The sequence below is a fragment of the Cercospora beticola genome, chromosome 1 (genome assembly GCF_033473495.1).
Source record: "Cercospora beticola chromosome 1, complete sequence".
NCBI lineage: Eukaryota > Fungi > Ascomycota > Dothideomycetes > Mycosphaerellales > Mycosphaerellaceae > Cercospora > Cercospora beticola.
The window spans coordinates 2,877,915-2,894,936 of record NC_088935.1 but is presented as its reverse complement, the minus strand read 5'-3'; the positions used below and the strand labels follow the sequence as shown (position 1 = coordinate 2,894,936).

The 17,022-nt window shown below is 54.0% G+C and overlaps 7 protein-coding genes across 7 annotated transcripts; 6 read left to right on the top strand and 1 right to left on the bottom strand.

The window, feature by feature from the left end:
• Positions 1-1,522: 1,522 nt before the first annotated feature.
• Positions 1,523-2,782, top strand: MIC33_1 (Putative mitochondrial 2-oxoglutarate/malate carrier protein; the record flags this gene model as incomplete). The annotated part of the gene is made up of 3 exons (XM_065602081.1): positions 1,523-1,753; positions 1,876-1,891; positions 2,004-2,782. 3 exons carry the CDS (start codon positions 1,523-1,525, stop codon positions 2,780-2,782), a joined length of 1,026 nt encoding a protein of 341 aa, XP_065458153.1.
• Positions 2,783-3,091: 309 nt separating this feature from the next.
• RHO25_001148 (uncharacterized protein) lies at positions 3,092-4,429 on the top strand (the record flags this gene model as incomplete). Its single annotated transcript, XM_023593759.2, has 1 exon — positions 3,092-4,429. One exon carries the CDS (start codon positions 3,092-3,094, stop codon positions 4,427-4,429), a length of 1,338 nt encoding a protein of 445 aa, XP_023459199.1.
• Positions 4,430-4,500: 71 nt separating this feature from the next.
• On the bottom strand, positions 4,501-5,109 carry RHO25_001147 (uncharacterized protein; the record flags this gene model as incomplete). The annotated part of the gene is made up of 2 exons (XM_023593758.2): positions 4,501-4,802; positions 4,857-5,109. The coding sequence occupies 2 exons, from the start codon at positions 5,107-5,109 to the stop codon at positions 4,501-4,503; spliced, it is 555 nt and encodes a 184-aa protein (XP_023459205.1).
• Positions 5,110-5,929: 820 nt separating this feature from the next.
• On the top strand, positions 5,930-9,926 carry RHO25_001146 (uncharacterized protein; the record flags this gene model as incomplete). Its single annotated transcript, XM_023593757.2, has 4 exons — positions 5,930-6,224; positions 6,302-7,448; positions 7,564-9,833; positions 9,886-9,926. 4 exons carry the CDS (start codon positions 5,930-5,932, stop codon positions 9,924-9,926), a joined length of 3,753 nt encoding a protein of 1,250 aa, XP_023459204.2.
• Positions 9,927-10,930: 1,004 nt separating this feature from the next.
• On the top strand, positions 10,931-11,745 carry RHO25_001145 (uncharacterized protein; the record flags this gene model as incomplete). The annotated part of the gene is made up of 3 exons (XM_023593755.2): positions 10,931-10,997; positions 11,051-11,531; positions 11,583-11,745. 3 exons carry the CDS (start codon positions 10,931-10,933, stop codon positions 11,743-11,745), a joined length of 711 nt encoding a protein of 236 aa, XP_023459202.1.
• A 768-nt stretch (positions 11,746-12,513) lies between these two features.
• Positions 12,514-15,060, top strand: RHO25_001144 (uncharacterized protein; the record flags this gene model as incomplete). The annotated part of the gene is made up of 7 exons (XM_023593754.2): positions 12,514-12,541; positions 12,690-12,753; positions 12,977-13,048; positions 13,254-13,790; positions 13,848-14,050; positions 14,113-14,405; positions 14,455-15,060. The coding sequence occupies 7 exons, from the start codon at positions 12,514-12,516 to the stop codon at positions 15,058-15,060; spliced, it is 1,803 nt and encodes a 600-aa protein (XP_023460333.1).
• A 593-nt stretch (positions 15,061-15,653) lies between these two features.
• Positions 15,654-16,988, top strand: RHO25_001143 (uncharacterized protein; the record flags this gene model as incomplete). The annotated part of the gene is made up of 1 exon (XM_023593751.2): positions 15,654-16,988. One exon carries the CDS (start codon positions 15,654-15,656, stop codon positions 16,986-16,988), a length of 1,335 nt encoding a protein of 444 aa, XP_023460335.2.
• Positions 16,989-17,022: the final 34 nt, after the last annotated feature.

Below are 17,022 nucleotides of genomic sequence, written 5' to 3'. Positions count from 1 at the left end.
ATCAGGACCAAGGGCTGGCAGCACCTTCGACCCAACAGTCGTTAAGCCTGAGCCGCGGTTTTGGGGGTCGACTCGGTTACAACTGCGATCGATCACCATTCCTTCACCCACGCCTGCCATGACGAGATGACGAATGGATGATCCTGGCGAACGGTACGGATAGGCCTCTACACAGCGTTGTAGCAACATTGCACTGCGTGGCCTGAAAGGTGAAGACGCGAACGTACCACTGCGCTTGAGAGGAGAGAGAGTAGGTCGGTGTCGTCGGAAACTGCCTCAGCTAGTGAAGATGCTCATGCATGCCAACGCTACGTTCGCACTTTCTCCAACGCAGCCATCATCCACCAATACGACTTACATATAGGTGAACACCTTAGCATAGCCCAGAGATACCAAGGCTGTCGTGCTTCATCTGTGCTCCGTCCGTCTTCGCATCAACCGTGAGGCTCAATGTTTTACCCGAGCCTTGGCGAGAAGGACTCGGAATAGCCCCCAATCGTGAGCGTGCGGGGGTGGGAAGTGACGGTCTGCACAGGTGCTGCACGTGTGAGTCTTCGACACCGCCTGAAAATAGGCACGGAATAATGCGTGCCAGCGCATTGGTCCGATCGAGCACCATACGAAGCCGACATCACTGCCATTGATGTTGGCAGCGTTGCGCGGAAAGATCCGGGCCCGAAGAGCTACGCCTTCGCGTGGCATACAGCGACGATCTATTGACGACGACTTGATCATCGACAACACAGGCAGAAGGTAAAGTTGGTCTTTTGTTATTCGCAAACACGCGTTCGTGCGTTCGTCCATGTCCCATCCTCAAGGATGAGAAGCTCGGTCACGTTACATGGCACGCCTCTCTGCCTCGTGAATGGCTACCCAGCTGTTCCCCGCATCGATACACAGGTACATGACGACGGTCAGGTGGCGTCTGTACCAGCTATGCCACGACAGATACACCTGAATGTCATTTCCGTCCTGCTCCCACTGCTTGACCTCGCTCTACCTTACCGCCTGACCGAAGAAGGGGAGCTCCAGCTTGCTCCTCCGCTAGTCCAACCACAGATTGACCTCCTAGAGCCCATCATATCAGGGCAACGTGACCGATTGCCTAGCTTGTTTGTCAGTTAGCTACCCTCGCAAATCCTCAAGTGTCGACCGATTGGGCGTGTTATGTGGTGTTGAGAGACCTCTGAAGAAGTGTTGGGCAGTTTGCGGGGCGCTCGGCTTTGCTGCTAGGCAGTTTGGCTGTGTCTCTAACATGTGAGTGTCACTCGCGGGTACATTCGGAGCGCTTCACGAGCCTTGCGCAGTCGACATCGCTAAGAAGAACGCATTGACTGCGGCAAGCGACTTCGGTCATGAACAATCATCCGTCATGAAACTAGATTATTGTCGCGTACTGACTTGAGACCTAAGCACAGAGCTTGAAAAGCTACGCACCAGTGTTTCCCGCAACCATCTGCAAACATCTTGTGAGCAAGCAAACACCACAAGAACCGATACCTTTAAAGCAGCTTCAGCAAAGATGGCTTCAATCGTTGAAGCAGCGAAGCGAAAAGCTGAAGGCGCTCTCACAGCGGCCAAAGGCGCGGTGGAAGAAGCTCCAGCAGCCATGCAGAAGGCCACCGAGAACCCACAGAAAGCGAAGCAGGACTTCCTGCACTCACCTGTCATGCGAGTAGCCCTACCTTTCATCAATGGTGGAGCAGCGGGCATGGTCGCGACGACGTGTATCCAGCCGATCGACATGATCAAGGTAAGTCAGCTCAAGGCATTCCTCTCAAGCACCTCGAAGCATGGGGCAGGTTGCCGTGTCGATTTGAACCTGCTTATTCGCAGAGACCTGGCCCAGAATTGCATGCTAATGGATAAGCGCAGGTTCGACTGCAACTAGGTGCGTCTTAACCTCAGTCGTAGCTCCACGTGCTGCGGCCAGCACGAAGCTTCATTCAATGTGATCGCAAATCTTCTCGAGATGCAAGCTGACTTTCGTTTGACAATTGTAGCTGGCGAAGGTGTGAAGACGGGGCCCAAGCCAACGCCGCTCAGCGTCACACGCGAGATCATCGCTGCTGGCAAGGTAATGGACCTGTATACTGGTCTGTCCGCTGGCCTCCTGCGACAAGCAGTGTACACAACCGCCCGTCTCGGATTCTTCGACACTTTCATGAAGTCCTTGAGCACACGAGCAAAAGAGCAAGGTACAACAATTGGATTCAAGGAACGTGCGGCTGCCGGTCTGGCGGCTGGTGGCATCGCAGCATTTGTCGGAAACCCCGCAGACCTGGCACTGATCCGCATGCAATCGGATGGCCTGAAGCCCAAGGCAGAAAGAGCCAATTACAAGGGTGTCGGCGATGCGCTGATGAGAATCGCAAAGAATGAAGGCGTGGCCCGGCTTTGGGCTGGTGCGTCGCCGACTGTTGTGCGAGCGATGGCTCTGAACTTTGGACAATTGGCATTCTTCTCTGAGGCGAAAGCGCGCCTGAAGGACTCTTCAATGGGCCCAAGGACTCAGACTTTGACCGCATCTGCCATCGCCGGATTCTTCGCATCTTTCTTCAGCTTGCCGTTCGACTTCGTGAAGACCAGACTCCAGAAGCAGTCCCGCGGACCTGATGGCAAGCTTCCATACAAAGGATTCGTTGATTGCTTCCAAAAAGTCATTCGAGAAGAAGGTCCGCTGCGCTTCTACCGCGGATTCTCGACTTATTACGTCCGCATTGCGCCGCATGCAATGGTTACATTGATTGTCGCTGATTATCTGAATTTCATCACAAAGTAAGAGATGGTGTCGGATGGAGTTTTTCGAGTGTTCGGGTCTTGATGAGCGAGTGCAGGACGGATTGAAGATGGAGAAGAGTTGCCATAGACAGTTCCATTCTGGCCTCTTGATGGATACAGCAGGTATTTTAGACCGCAAAGATAGTTCGCAAAGAAAGTCCGCATCGTTCCAACTGTGCAACGTGCCTTCCGGCCTTCGGGAAAGTCGGCGGCCGTTCCTCCGCTCGTCGCGTCGCCCCTCGATGCTTCGCACGCGTCTTTCCCACTTCGCGTCGACCGACCACTCGAAAACCAGCCAACCAACAACAAGATGTCTGCGCGAGTCCGCCAACCTACTGCGACACCAGGGCCATCTAGTCGCACTCAGGGGAATGCGACACTGCCCGACTACCAGCCGCCAACCTTCCCACTGAACCCTGATGCTCAGCGCGCTCTCGCCAATGTGCTGAGAAAACACAATGTTCAAAGGCTGGACGGGCATATCACGCAGGCCCAGCATGAGCTGACGACAACTGGCGCAGCGCTGCACGATAGGCTGCGGGAACTCGAACAAAAGCTGGCGGCTAGACAACGGAAAGAGGCTCAAGGCTCAAGATCGGAGCGCCTTGCCGAGTTTGAGCAACAAGTACAGGACACGCGCGAGAAGGTCGACAGCATGACAGCACGGATGGAGAAGGAGATGCGCGGCCTGGTGGACTGTCGCGTGAGCTCGAGCGCCCTGCAAGACGCGGTAAAGGCAGCAGAGTCCGATGCGAAGGCGAACGCCAGTACGCAGGCGACTACACAGCACACGCAACCGCAGACCCGGCGCCGGGCAGGGACTCGCGACGATGCCGATGAGGATGAGGAGGAGGAGGACGTTGTGGAAAGTACTGAGCAGCACTGGGATCCTACCGACCCGGCCGGTGGCTCTCAGAGCGCACCGATGGAGGTATTTGACAAATGTGTTCAGCAATCTAGAGAAAAGTTCCACGGGCTGCCTCTATACGAGCGCTATGCCGAGAACAAGGAGTATGCGAATTTCAAGAGCATCCTTCACGATGCTCAGCACCCAGATACAGATCCACCAGACGCGAGCCAATGGTTCACAGAGGCTGGTGCTCCGGCGCCTGGCGAACGTCGAGACGAAAACGACCCGGATGCGTCTGACGATGATATTGAGGTCATACGAGGGCAGATCAGCACGAAGTGTCCGCTCACGCTTCAGGAATTCAAGGAACCTCTGACGTCGACCAAATGCCGACATACTTTCGAATCGTTTGCAATACTGGAGCTTATCGCGCATTCCGCAATGAGACCCAAGGCAGCCCAGTGTCCCGTCCCTGGGTGCAGCGCGATGCTCGAGAAAGGTGATGTGCGTCCGGATATGTTGACGATACGTAAAATCCAGCGCATACAGAGAAACAGACAACAGCAAGAGGCCGAGGACGACAGCGGCAGTGAGATGGGCAACGGAACACAGGGCAGAGGTCATATCATTGATGATGACGATGACAATGATGCGGATGGCGCTTCTCACCAGATGCAGCCTCCAGTCAAGCCCGAGCCTCGATCTACAGCTTCTACTGCACGACCTCAGCACTCGCAACCACCTCGCCCTAGCCAAGTAGTGGATCTTGACGAAAGTGACGACGAAATGGAGGACTGAGGCGGGCAGAACAATGTGCCACTCTTCAGTGAGCTACAAATACAATCGTGAACCATAAGCTGCTCAATGCATCACTTCTGCCAATCATTTCTCCACAGCTTTTCCGCCCACTTGCCTTTCACTTCGCTCTGGTTCGGATCAGGTTGTGACGTGCTTCGCGACTCCTTTCCAGTATCGTTCACTTGCACGACCACGCCACGCTTGTGTCCGCGTTCCATATTACTACTCATTTGCATACCAATGCGCTTTGACTGCCTCTCTCGCGTCCCTTCTCGACCAGCTCGGCCAGTGAGTCGGCGGGAAGCACGCTTAATGGATTGTCGGACGTTCCATTGGCGTCGTTTTGCCAGGACCCAGAGCACTGTAGAAGCGACTAGGTACCAAGTCAATTAACATCCTCCTCGTATTGCTCACACATGAATCTCACCTCCGATAATCGCCACAAATGCTACTACCACGATGATGGCAATCAGTCCACCTTTGGACAAGTTGAAAGATCCCGATTGCGAGCCTGAAGCCCCGGCATCTGCGTCGATATTGCTTGCTGATCCAGTGATTCCCGTGCCGTTGTCGGCTGTCGTCGAGGTCGCACCTGTCGAGGAGCTGTCTTGTCGCCTGAGAACCCCAGCAGCTGCCATCGAGATACAGCCCGTGATGGGCAGGGCATGGGCGAGCCTCATAATTGAACCCTGCTGTGAAAGGCAACGGCGAGTACTCACTGAAAAGTACGGCGACGGGACGACGACCTACTATCTACCACTGTTCGTGGTGAAGCGCGCTCGGCGCGCGACCATGACCAACCGGCGCGCATGAGAATCGTGATCACATTTTACGTCCCAATCAATATAGGAGGCGCTTGGGGCAATGATCCAATGAGATGCGTGAAACGCAAGATGCTGTGTTCGAGTGAAGTGGTCGTGCTGATCCGGCGGCTACGGGTTCGCGGTGGTGATTGGTCGGCGACGACAGAGCCAAGCGAAGCAGTGCCTGCATCACGTCGTGCAACTTCACTCTGTCCTTTTCCTACCTCCTACACCTGCAGATGCTCCGAGCTGGCATCATCGCATGGACGTATTGAAAGGTGTTAGGCGGCGAGGGTTACGCTTTTGTACCCGTAATTCCCTCTTATCATAGACAGCGACGCAGGAACGAGCCGGATATCGTGCGCCACGGCGACGTGCTCAGTCGCAAGTGAGATGTCGACAATGATGCTACTGAGCGAGCCATACAGTAACATGACTTTACATCCTGTACGTACGTACGTGCTTGCCATCTCAATCGGTAGGAGCAAGTGCGTGGCAATGTGCCTTCCGCGCAGCTAACTCCCTCAACCTGGCAGCAGCAGCTTGCCTGCCTGCTGGCCCCCGATCAATTGCTCGCTGCACGTATCTCCTCTATCATCGTGCCCCCCTTTCGCGCTAACACCATTCATTTGTACAAAACCCATCACCCTTGTTGCAGGGCGTGCCGCCTCAGGCATCCGAGTGCGAGATGGCCAGCATGTCCGCGAAAGAATGTAACCCGGACGACATCCGCGATGAGATGATGCGTGATGGCTATGGCGAGGACGCTTTCACTCAGAACTGCGATTCTCAACTGCCTGAGAATGACTCCGCGAGCGGCCTTGCACTTGCAAGCGGAGAGCGCTCTGGCCCAAGCAGCGGTCATTGGCTTCCATCCACAGAGCCGATCATGTACAGCCAAGAGCCTGCGCCTGATCGGCTCAACGGTTTAGGCTCCGATATCGAGACGGCGACGGAGAACCACGTACCTCCAGACGCAACACTCCATGACAGTATGTTTGAAACCCCAAGCAGGATTGTGTCAAAAGCCATAGTTTTCCGAAGAGCCAGATCAATTGACATGAGGCAGTGCAGCGATCAAGTGGCGCGGTTCCGATACATCGACCTGAGATTACGCTTTCCCCTGCTCCTGTTCCTCGTAACCCTGAGGAACCAGTGCTAGGGAAGCGAAAGAGGACGCAAGCCTTGGAGAAGCAAGAGACGAGCCCACAAAGTGCTGAGCGGAAGTCTTCCTATGGCGTTCCCCGAGCTCAGCATCTGCGAGTCAAATCAACACAGCCTGGAAACCGTCACTCTTCTCACTTGCCTCTGCAGACACATGCTTCTCGTTTGCAGCTCCGCCAGGTACCACTCGAGCAAGCTCTATCGCGACGTAGTACATTTTCGACGACGCGGACCGCTGGTTCCTCAAGCTCAAGCCGTGCCAGACCATTCTGGGCAGCTTTACAGCCCACGCGTCGCGAACAGGCTCTGCCAGAGACACAAGTTCCAACCGACAGCCGCCAGGCAGAGCTTTCTGATGAGTCCCGTACACTCGGGGCGGAGAGTAGTATTGGAGACGTTGAGACTATTGACGATCCCGAACACAAATCTGGCATGCAGGCTGTACAGCCCACTGATGGAGATTCACACGTTTTGAACGAGCAGCAGCAGGGGCGAGTGGACCGACTACAAAATCAAGCGAAGACACTGAAGATATTCATGGAAGGCCTCGGCAAGGACATGCACACTCTCAAACAGGACTTGGACGCTCGCCACAGAATCGCTGACCAAGTCGAGGCAAGATCCGCCGAGCAGATGGCCGCACAGGATGCACTGCTCGAGAAGGCGACTCATTTGAAGAGTGAAGCATTGCAGCTTGCCCGAGATGCTACAAACGATCTTGCAGTCCTTCGGGCTCGGACCAAATCGCTCGAGGAGCAGCTGCTTGACCAATCCAACGTTCTTTCCACGGAGAAGAGTAATCGACAGCATTTGCAGACACAGCTGGACGCGAATGTGAATCACAACGTTCTTCCTGAGATAAAGTCTTATGCCCGTAACATCCTCGACAAGCTACACAAAATCCAGGCAGACCTGGACAATGGAGACCGCGGCAATTCAAATGAGTTGCTGGAGAAGCTGCTGGCTGCATCAACGGGCCTGAATTCACAACTGGCCACAACCGTAGAGAGTGTTGCATCGATCAAAGCAGTATTGGACTCTGTCTCAACCAGGTAAGTCTTGATGCCCTGTGCAAGCAGATGCAACCACTTGAGTCTACGGCGAAACGTTCCCTGCCGTTGCACAGATACAATTCATGCATACGCATCGTTGCTAACATGTGTGCAGTGTTGCTGCTCACATTCCAACGCACGACTTGGACTCTGGAATCGATGTCTCCCTCAAGAAGCACTTCGACGACGCGTTGGAGGATTTGAGGGCCAGCCTGAGCCAACAAATCAAGTTAGCCGAACAAACGATTGTTGATCGTGAGACCATGGCACACCTCAGGCAGCAGCTACAAGCTACGAAGGATGGAGCTACAGACCTGGCTTCCAACCTGGACAGTCGCACAAGAGAATTGGCCGCCGTCCAAGCACAGCACGGGGCTCTACAGACTCAGCTCGCTGCGCAACAGAAGTCCTGCGAAAACACGCACTCGGAGAAGTTGGCTCGCGTTGAACTCGAATTACAGGAAAAGGCACGGCTTTTGCAAACCACAAATTCAGACCTTGCAGCGATGACCGGTGAGACCGAGTCACTGCGTGCAAGTGTAGAGGCGCTTCAGAAAGAGCTGGCTGATTGGACTGCACATGTTTGTCCAGACCTCGACCAGCAACAGTATGAGGACAAATTGGCGGTGGCAGTGGAAACAGCGAGGAAGGAGACCACCAAAGCCGCCAACGATCTGCATATTCACACGAAGATGGAGAGCGAGAACAAGCTGAAGCAATTGAGCACGAGAGTGGAGCAGCTCGAAGCGGAATTGGTTTCTGTCAGGAGCAAAGCCACAATGCCCTCTCTCCGTGAAAGCGAGCTTCAAAAGCTGCAAGAGCTGGCTCGCAACAAGGAAGCGGAAGTTCAGAGCTTACAGAACCGCACGAACGAACTCGTGACCACGAACAGCCACCTGGAGAAAACAAATGCGTCACTGAATGTGCAACATGAAGCGCAGAAACAGCACCTGCAGGAGACGAACGAGACGAAACAGAAGCTCAGTCAGGAACTCGAAAGCATCAAGAACCAGCTCGAAATTTCCAAGCAGGGGTTGCATGCGGCAGAGCATAAGCTGGAGCAATCTCAGAACGATGCTCGCCGTCAGCTGGAGGACAAGGAAGTCACGTGCCAGAGACGAGTCGAAACCCTGCAGCACCGTGTAGAGCAGATGGGAGCCGAGTTGTCAAAGCATGCAGAGGATCGACGCAAGCATCAGCACGAGCTCGAGCGCGTCCGGGCCGATCACCTTCAAGAGCACAAGAAGGAAGTCACTCGCTTGACCAACCAAGTGGCCGACTCTGAACGTGAGAAGGCTCGAGCTCTCGCAGAATGCCGGCGACTCACCGACGAGCTGTCCGCGATTAGAGGCATTCCAGGTGCCGCTCAAGGTGTTCTAGAAACTCTCGGCTCGACAAATTCAACTGTCATTGTACCCTGTAGTCAGCAGCCAAGCGGTGCCACGGGAACGAATCGATCGCAGAGCGCCGCCATCACTGGAGTCCAAGGTGATCTTGCAACGAGATCGGTCGTACAGTCTGGCCAAATTCCAACGTTACCTGCAGTCGTGGAAGAATTACAGGACGATGTGTCCGGAGCCATGATGCAGGATGCGGCCATGTCGCAAAACTCCCTTGGGCCAGTGATTGAAGAGTCCCAATGTTGGGAAGATTTCATTAACCATCAAGCTAAGATGTCTTCACCACTAGTATCGAGACAGAACCGTGAGCTAGGAGCTCGAAACGGCGGCAAGATTGAGCAACCGCATGAGAAGCGTTCCGTCGTTCCAACCGCAGCGCGATCTTCTGTTCCACAACAAGATTTGCCTACATTCGCTGGCTTCAATGCAAGCCAGACATTGAGCCAACCAATCATTGCCTATGAGGATCATGAGGACCAGCATGCCAGGACGGGGACAGGAGTCGAGAACGACCACGACAGCAATCCCGTGACACGAATGCCGCGCCCGAACTCTTCTGCAAAGCGCTTGAAGCCAAATGCCGGTCTGCAGCGCGCCCCAAACGCAATGCATACTCAGGGCTCGGGGAGTCGATTCTTCCCACATTACGTGACTCCGAAGCCGCCCCATGGGTCCGATACTGCCATGCAAGGAGCAGTTGCCGGGCAGAGTAGCTCTCCAGATGTCATCACGAACCAGCCAGTAGATACGGGCTTGTATCTTGGCTCTCGGCATGGCCAGCGTGGAGCGGATACCGACGCCAGCGTGCGCAAAGCTGCGCCTCAGATCAAGCACAAGTCCACCAAGGACCTCGCAGTAGGTTATGGATGGCAGAATGTGGCCGAGGGCTCGGGTCGAGCTGAAGCCCATAGCAGCCAACAGTTCAGCCAAGCCGCGATAGGAGGGCGCCCACGACAGACTCGTGGCACTAAAAACATGACGAAAGGTAAGTGAATTCCGTAGAGGTTATGCTTATTTGGTCGCTGATGGGTACCTAGGTCAGCGGATGAGTGCACGCTTTGCACGTGAGCTGAAATGAATGCTGTGGAATGTTCTGCATCCTCCAAGATTGCCCTAGCTTTGGCTGCGGCGTTACAGTGTCTAAAGTGCACGATGTAGCGTACAAGTGTTGGTGCTTGCCCCTGTCATGCAACAGGGCATTGGGGGCCGAATTGCTGTTGCCCTCGACTCTCCAGATATGGGCGGCGCGATACTGGACGGGCGAAGCAGATAGCCACACGAGACTGCTGTTCCTTTGCGTATCTTCATGCATGCCTCGTCTCTTTGCGCACATGAAGCACTTCATGTGATCGTCCTATCCACACAGCATGTCTCCTTATCACTGCTTATGCTTCCAGTGCCGGTCGGCTCTCTTCTAATGAGTCCGAACGCTTCTGTGCCCCTCAGATGGCTAGCTCAATGCGGATGCTGTACGGTGGGCGAGGAGTGATGCATAATGTCGTGTTGGTGTCAGGCAGCTTTATTTTCCGCCGCGCTTCGCTTCGAGAAACAAGACCTTCTTTTTCACTGTGTCTGTATTAGAGTCGTGGTATAGTGCCGAGGGCCTCGCGGAGCATCGTACCGACAGGGTCGTATTTGAGCATGGACAGTGGGCGATGCGTTCGGGGACGTGTGAAGGTCTTGTAGTACCCCGTCATGGCCATGGATATCAGGCGCACGGCGATGGTGCGCGATTTGGCTGCGGTTGTTGGTTAGTCGCAACGCACGGCGCATCGATCACGCCCGAGCAGGAGCCTGCGCACCTTTTTTGGCCATCACAGAGTGACCATGCGGTGTTGATAGCGATGGTAGTGATGCTGGCGATGGCGAGTCGTCACGGGCATTGCAACAGACCTCCGCGCTGCCGCATTCGCACCGAGACCCATGCCGCTCGTGAACTCCCGGCAGTTTAGCCTCGGCGTCCCGCTATCACATGGCGAAGCAGCGACTCGTTTGTCTTGTTGGTATCTCCCTGTAGCGATTCTCATTGTTGAATCTTCCACTCTTCGTCGCAACACCAAGAAACATCGAATTGTCGCCGCCATGGTCGCCGACGCCCTCATCTACCACCCTTCGGTGGCCCACTTCAACCGCTTCGTCGCTACCACCAGTAAGCATTCCGCGAGCAATGTAGAACGCGCAACAGCGCTGATGGCCATGTAGTCGGGCGCGACAAGACCTTGCGCACCATTCAATACTTCTCCCGCTTCCTCGCCTGGTACCTCTACCGCACGAACCACCCGCAGAGCACCGTCGCCATCTTCGAGCAGATCAAGAAGAGCTTCGGTAGCGCGCGCAAGGCCTTCCGACTGGGCAAGTTCGTCGAACACTTCAAGGCTGCTGCCGTGGCTGCCGACTCCAAGTCGATGGACCCAGTGCTCAAGTACTTGGCCGTGGGTCGTCAGCTAGGCTATGCCTTCTACCTCGCGCTCGACGCCGCGACCTACTTTGACCAGACTGGCATTTACAAGCTGCAGTCGGGCGCCAGGTTACAAAAGGAGGCATACCGTGCCTGGTTCACCGGTCTGGCATGCAATATTGCTGCCGGTGTGTACACGCTATACAATTTGCAGCAGATTGCCAAGCAGCAGCAGCAAGCAGGAGGCGATGCGGAGAAGAAGGTTGAGCAAAAGACATTGGAGAAGTATGTCACGCGTGCATTGATATGCTACTGATTCACTAACAGCTCGCGCAGGGAGAAAGCTGCTACACAATTACAGCTCTTGTCCGACGTCTGCGATATCACTGTGCCCGGAAGTGCCATTGGAGTCGTTACCTTGGACGACGGCATCGTTGGCCTTGCTGGTACTGTTTCCTCTGTGATAGGCCTGTCAGCAGCATGGGCGAAGACTGCGTGAGGAGAAGCAACCTAGAGTGTTGAAGTGATGACAGGCCACGGCTGCGTCTATCGGGTTGAAGCGATTTTTGCGATTTTCTTCAAATGTCAATTCTTTATTTCCTCCTCACAAACCTCTCTCAGCATCCGTTTGAGACAACCAGATGTTCCCATTTTCACATTTTGAACGAAGCGAAAGGTCAATTCGACAATCCGGGGTAACAAAGATGACCGCACGTCCGACGAATATGCGCCGGGAAATCGTCCCCGCAGTGAAGACAACCTGGCCTGGTCCTCGTCGAGGATTGCAAAGTCAACTCTGCCGCTGGATCCGCTGCTCTTGTCACATTGGCGCCGTGAGCACGTGCGATTCTGTCCGAGTGATGGCGCATGATGCTGTGTAGCATTTACAGTGTGATCGCGGTTGAATCGGCGTGTGGTGATGGCCGTTCACCGTGCGAAGATGTTGAACATCGAGCCCCAGATGGGGCATACAGTATCGCAAGGTCCCATCGAGCGACTGTTGACAGAATGATACTGCAGGATCCGGAGCGAGTGCACATGCTTCTCGTACAGTACTATCGCGTGGTGCCACTCCACACGATCGTGGTCGTAGTCGTGTTTATGTTTCTGCCTAGCAGCATTTTTGTCAGCAGTAGGCTTACGGGAAACGGAACCGGATCAAAGTGCCTTCCGTTCCCGTACGGCCGTCTGGACGTTTGTAAGATCCGTTCCCATTCCCACTCTCTCGTCTCTCCATCTCTACACACTATTTACACCGAGAAAAGAAATGGAGTCGAAAGCCACTGTTCGTTCGTGTAAGTTCAAGCCACCAAAAATGTTGTTGTCCGTTCTGCCGTTTCCGGTCATGTTATGTTGTGGGTCTTCGTGATCCTCAACTTGACGCCGGGCTTCAGGGCACCACAGGTCCATATCTGAGAGACATGTTCTTACCAGAAACCTTAGGTACGACTTGCCACAAGGCTAAAGCGAGATGTGTGCGACGGGTCGGACAAGAAATTTGCGAACGGTAATACGCCCAACATTCGTGCTTTCCTCCGCAACACGGACGTTCGTCAAACTGCAAGAGCTCTACATGAAGAAAGCTTCCACGGCGTCGGAACTAGAAACATCGTTCGCCCAGAGTGTTTGACTTTTTTCCGAGCGCACAGGAGTGCTTGCAGACGAACTTCGTGCAAACGAACTTCGATCAATTATGGACTGCTTGAGCAATGCTAACTTTCTGTGACCAGATGCGCGAGACTAAAAAAGGAATGCCATGCTAAAGAGCCGATTCTGAGAAGACGGAAATCGATCAAGACAACGTAAGTGCTTTCTCTATTTAAACAATGTTAACAGAAATTCGCAACCCAAAACGCCATCGACCTGGACCAGCGAGGACGCCGTCACGCTTTGTAGCAAGAATACTTGCACTTCGAGCCAAAGTCTCTTGACACTCTGCGTGTTTCTGCGGTCCCTCTTTGGCCAATGATCTGACTCTTCAGTACAACAGCTAATCAGCGGCTGTAGGCGTGCTGCTCAATTGGAGAAGCTGGAAAGCAAGATTGAGCATCTAGTCAATGCGCTGTCCTCACAGCAGTCCAACCCTCCCACTCGATCGGATTATGGCCAACTCTCGCCCCCAGCTTCTCATGTCCCAAGCGAAAGAGCAGGCCCTCGGGGCGAGATTAGCCAGGAACTCATTAGTTCCTTGTGCTGCGACGCTACCGAGCAAGATCTAGAGTCGGAAGAAGTGTCCCGCAATCAATCACCTACCACAAATGGCGCCGCCAGCAATAGATTGACAGCCGTGACGCTGAGCGAGGCGGAGCACTTGTTGGATCGATACCAACGACTCATGTCTCCAGGCCTACCTTTCGTAATCATACCGACTTCTGTCTCGGCCCAAGAGCTGTACAAGGCCAAGCCGGTTCTCTTGAGAGCAATCACTACCGTTGCACTGTTCCACGACCTCCCGCGGCAACGACTTCTCGTGAAGGAGCTTATTCGAGACATGAGCGATAGGATCATGCTCAAAGGAGAGAAATCGATCGACTTACTTCAAGCGTATGTTCTCACGATGCTAATTAGGAATAATGGATGCGTGCTAATGCATACAAACAGCATCATCATTTTCGTTGCGTGGTCGCATCCTCATGTATTTCTGAATCGCCAAACGAATAACATGCTCTACCTCGCAATGGCGATGGTTGCCGACATGGGTCTCGGTCGTCAGCCCCACAGCAATGCAATCTTCGGCGTGGAGTTACGGGCACAGAGTAACGAGGGCCACCGCATTCTGCTCGGCCTCTTCTACTTCAGTTCCAGTGAGTCTCGATCATACGCAACATTGGTCCGCCGCAGCTCAGACTGATTCCGTCGTTTCTAGTGTTATCATCGTCTTTCCATCGAATTGATGCGATGCCATTTACCCGCCACATGGAAACCTGTCTTCGAACGCTGGAGCAATGCCGGGAACGAGAGAGCGACTGCCTTCTCGTGCAGATGGTCAGATTGCAACAGATCATGCAGTCAATGTGCACCGCGGACTTGACGACAGTACCAGCAAAAGTCTACACCAAAGCTCTGAAAGCCGATCTTGACAGAGTGGGCCAGTCAGACCCCAGCAAAGGAGACAATTTACTTCTCCGTATGCAGTCTCTCCTCGCAGAGATATTCTTGGTGAGTACGCACCTGAACATCAAGCCCGCAATTTCTGATGATAGAACAGTGGGAAATGACGCTCAATGGGCTAGTCGAAGACCGGAACGTATCGTTGAGCAGTGTTCTTGATGACTTATATCAATGTGTGTCAGCGGTCAAGGCCTTTGTGGAAGCCTTCTTCGACATTCCGCCATCACTATACTTGACATTGCCCTTCTCGGTCTTTGCGCAGTTTGGACACGCTTTTATTGTCCTGACGAAGCTCGCATCGCTGGACATCGATGGCTGGGATGTGAAAGCCTTGAACGATCATTTGAACTTCTCCTACGTCATCGAGGAATCGGCTCGACTGTTCGAAGAAGCCACCAGAGTTGGACCAGACGGCATCGTCCTCAACAACAATGCTCTTGGCAAATGGCCACAACGGGTGCTGTACATGCAGAGCGTGTACAAGTCGAGGTTCGGCGAAATGGCCATGGGCAGTTCAAGGAGTACGACAGATGTCGGGAAATACACCCCAGGGCAGGACAATTTCGGGCATCCGACGCCGCCTGATGACATTTTGAACGTGGACTTTTTCAACTATCTCGACGCCGATTTTTGGTCTACTGTGGATTTCAGCACAGATCTGGGATTCGGGACAGCAGGCAATGGAATCACTGCAGTTAGCTAAATGTTAACATGTGCGAACATTGTACAATTATCCGCTCCCCCTAGACTCACCAGGAAGATTAATGATGGTCGAAGTGAACAATCTTGCTCACATGGAATCTCAGCATCTCAGGCACACTGCGTCCTAATCGGGGATGATTTATTGATGCAACTTTTCAAAGATCGAAGCAATTCTTAACTAATTTGTCAAGAGCTGAGCTGCGGCGTCTAAATCGGATCCGCCAAACGGAACCGAAGACTCAAACCAAAACCGCGGCTACGAATTGGCGCCTCGGCTTTCCTCCGCATGGCAGACCTGCCATCCTGGGATGCTCCACTGGCGCCGTCCCCGCGGGACGCAGCTCACTGCGGAGCTGCGTGTGCCGACTACGCACGAGAGCTCGCGTTGTGATGTCGTAGTCCACTCTTGCACTCTACTGACACAACACGTCCCGTTCGGCCTCTTATTGCACAATGGCCATCCTTCGCGTCGCGCCGACGCGTGCACAGCGCGCTATCAACCTGCTCAGAGCAGTGAATTCAGGAACATGCTCGTGTCCAGCCCATGCCAATCCTGGACATCATCACCACCCGCATAGTCCTTATGCTGGTCGAATGCGGAAACTTGCTACACCAGTCGATCAATCTCAGCAGAAAGAATATGCGTTCGAAATGGCGGCTTCCAGTATTCGATTCGGTCCAGGATGCACCAAGGAAGTTGGCATGGACTTTACCAATCTCGGAGCCAAGAAAGTCATGGTCGTGACAGATTCCACCGTTTTGAAGCTGGACGCCATGAAACAGGTCGTAGAAGGCCTTGAGCGCGAGGGCATTGCATACGATGTCTATGAAAAAGTCAAAGTTGAGCCCAAAGACTACTCGATCCGGGAAGCAATCGATTACGCCAAACCGTACCAGCCCGATGCTTTTCTCGCTGTGGGAGGTGGTAGTGTCATTGACACGGCCAAGCTTATGAACTTGTACACGACCTTTCCGGACGCCGAATTCCTCGACTTTGTCAATGCGCCGCTCGGCAAAGGCCAGCCCATCACTTCAAAGCTGAAGCCACTGATTGCCGTTCCAACCACTGCAGGAACTGGATCTGAAACCACAGGCACAGCCATCTTCGATCTCGTCAGCAAGAAATCAAAGACTGGTATCGCGCATAGAAATTTGAAGCCCACACTGGGCATATGCGATCCTTACAACACCCGAACCATGCCCTCCGCAGTCCACGCCTCTTCTGGTCTCGACGTTCTTTGCCACAGTCTGGAATCCTGGACCGCCATCCCATACCACGAACGTGTACCACGACCCACAAACCCCATCAACCGGCCGGCCTACCAAGGAGCGAACCCCATCAGCGACATTTTCTCTCTTCAGGCCCTGCGAGATACCGTCAAGTACCTCCCCCGAGCGGTCAAAGATCCAGATGACTTTGAAGCACAATCGAAAATGCTTCTCGCCGCGACCCTCGCCGGTGTAGGTTTCGGAAATGCAGGTGTGCACCTGTGCCACGGCATGTCCTATCCCATCTCAAGCCAGAATCCAGGATATCAGCACGCAGGCTATCAAGTACAAACTCCCATCATCCCTCACGGAGTCTCAGTCGCCGTGAGCGCTCCTGCCGTATTCAAGTTCACTGGCGCCTCGAACCCGGAACGCCACTTGGCAGCTGCTGAAGCGTTCGGCGTGGATATCTCGAATGTAAAGAAGGAGAGCGCGGGCGAAGTATTGTCAGAGGCGCTGGCGAAATTCTTGGTGGACTTGGGCGACCAACCGCGGGGTCTGAAGCATTTGGGTTTCAAGAGTGAACACATCGATGCGCTGGTCGAAGGCACGATGCCGCAAGCACGCGTGTTGATGCTGGCACCAAACTTGGAGATGCACGATCAATCCGCAGAGCGGGAACAACTGCGAGGCTTGTTTGAGGATGCAATGGAATACTGAGTCTCAGTGTAACAAGATGAAATTACTGATGTAC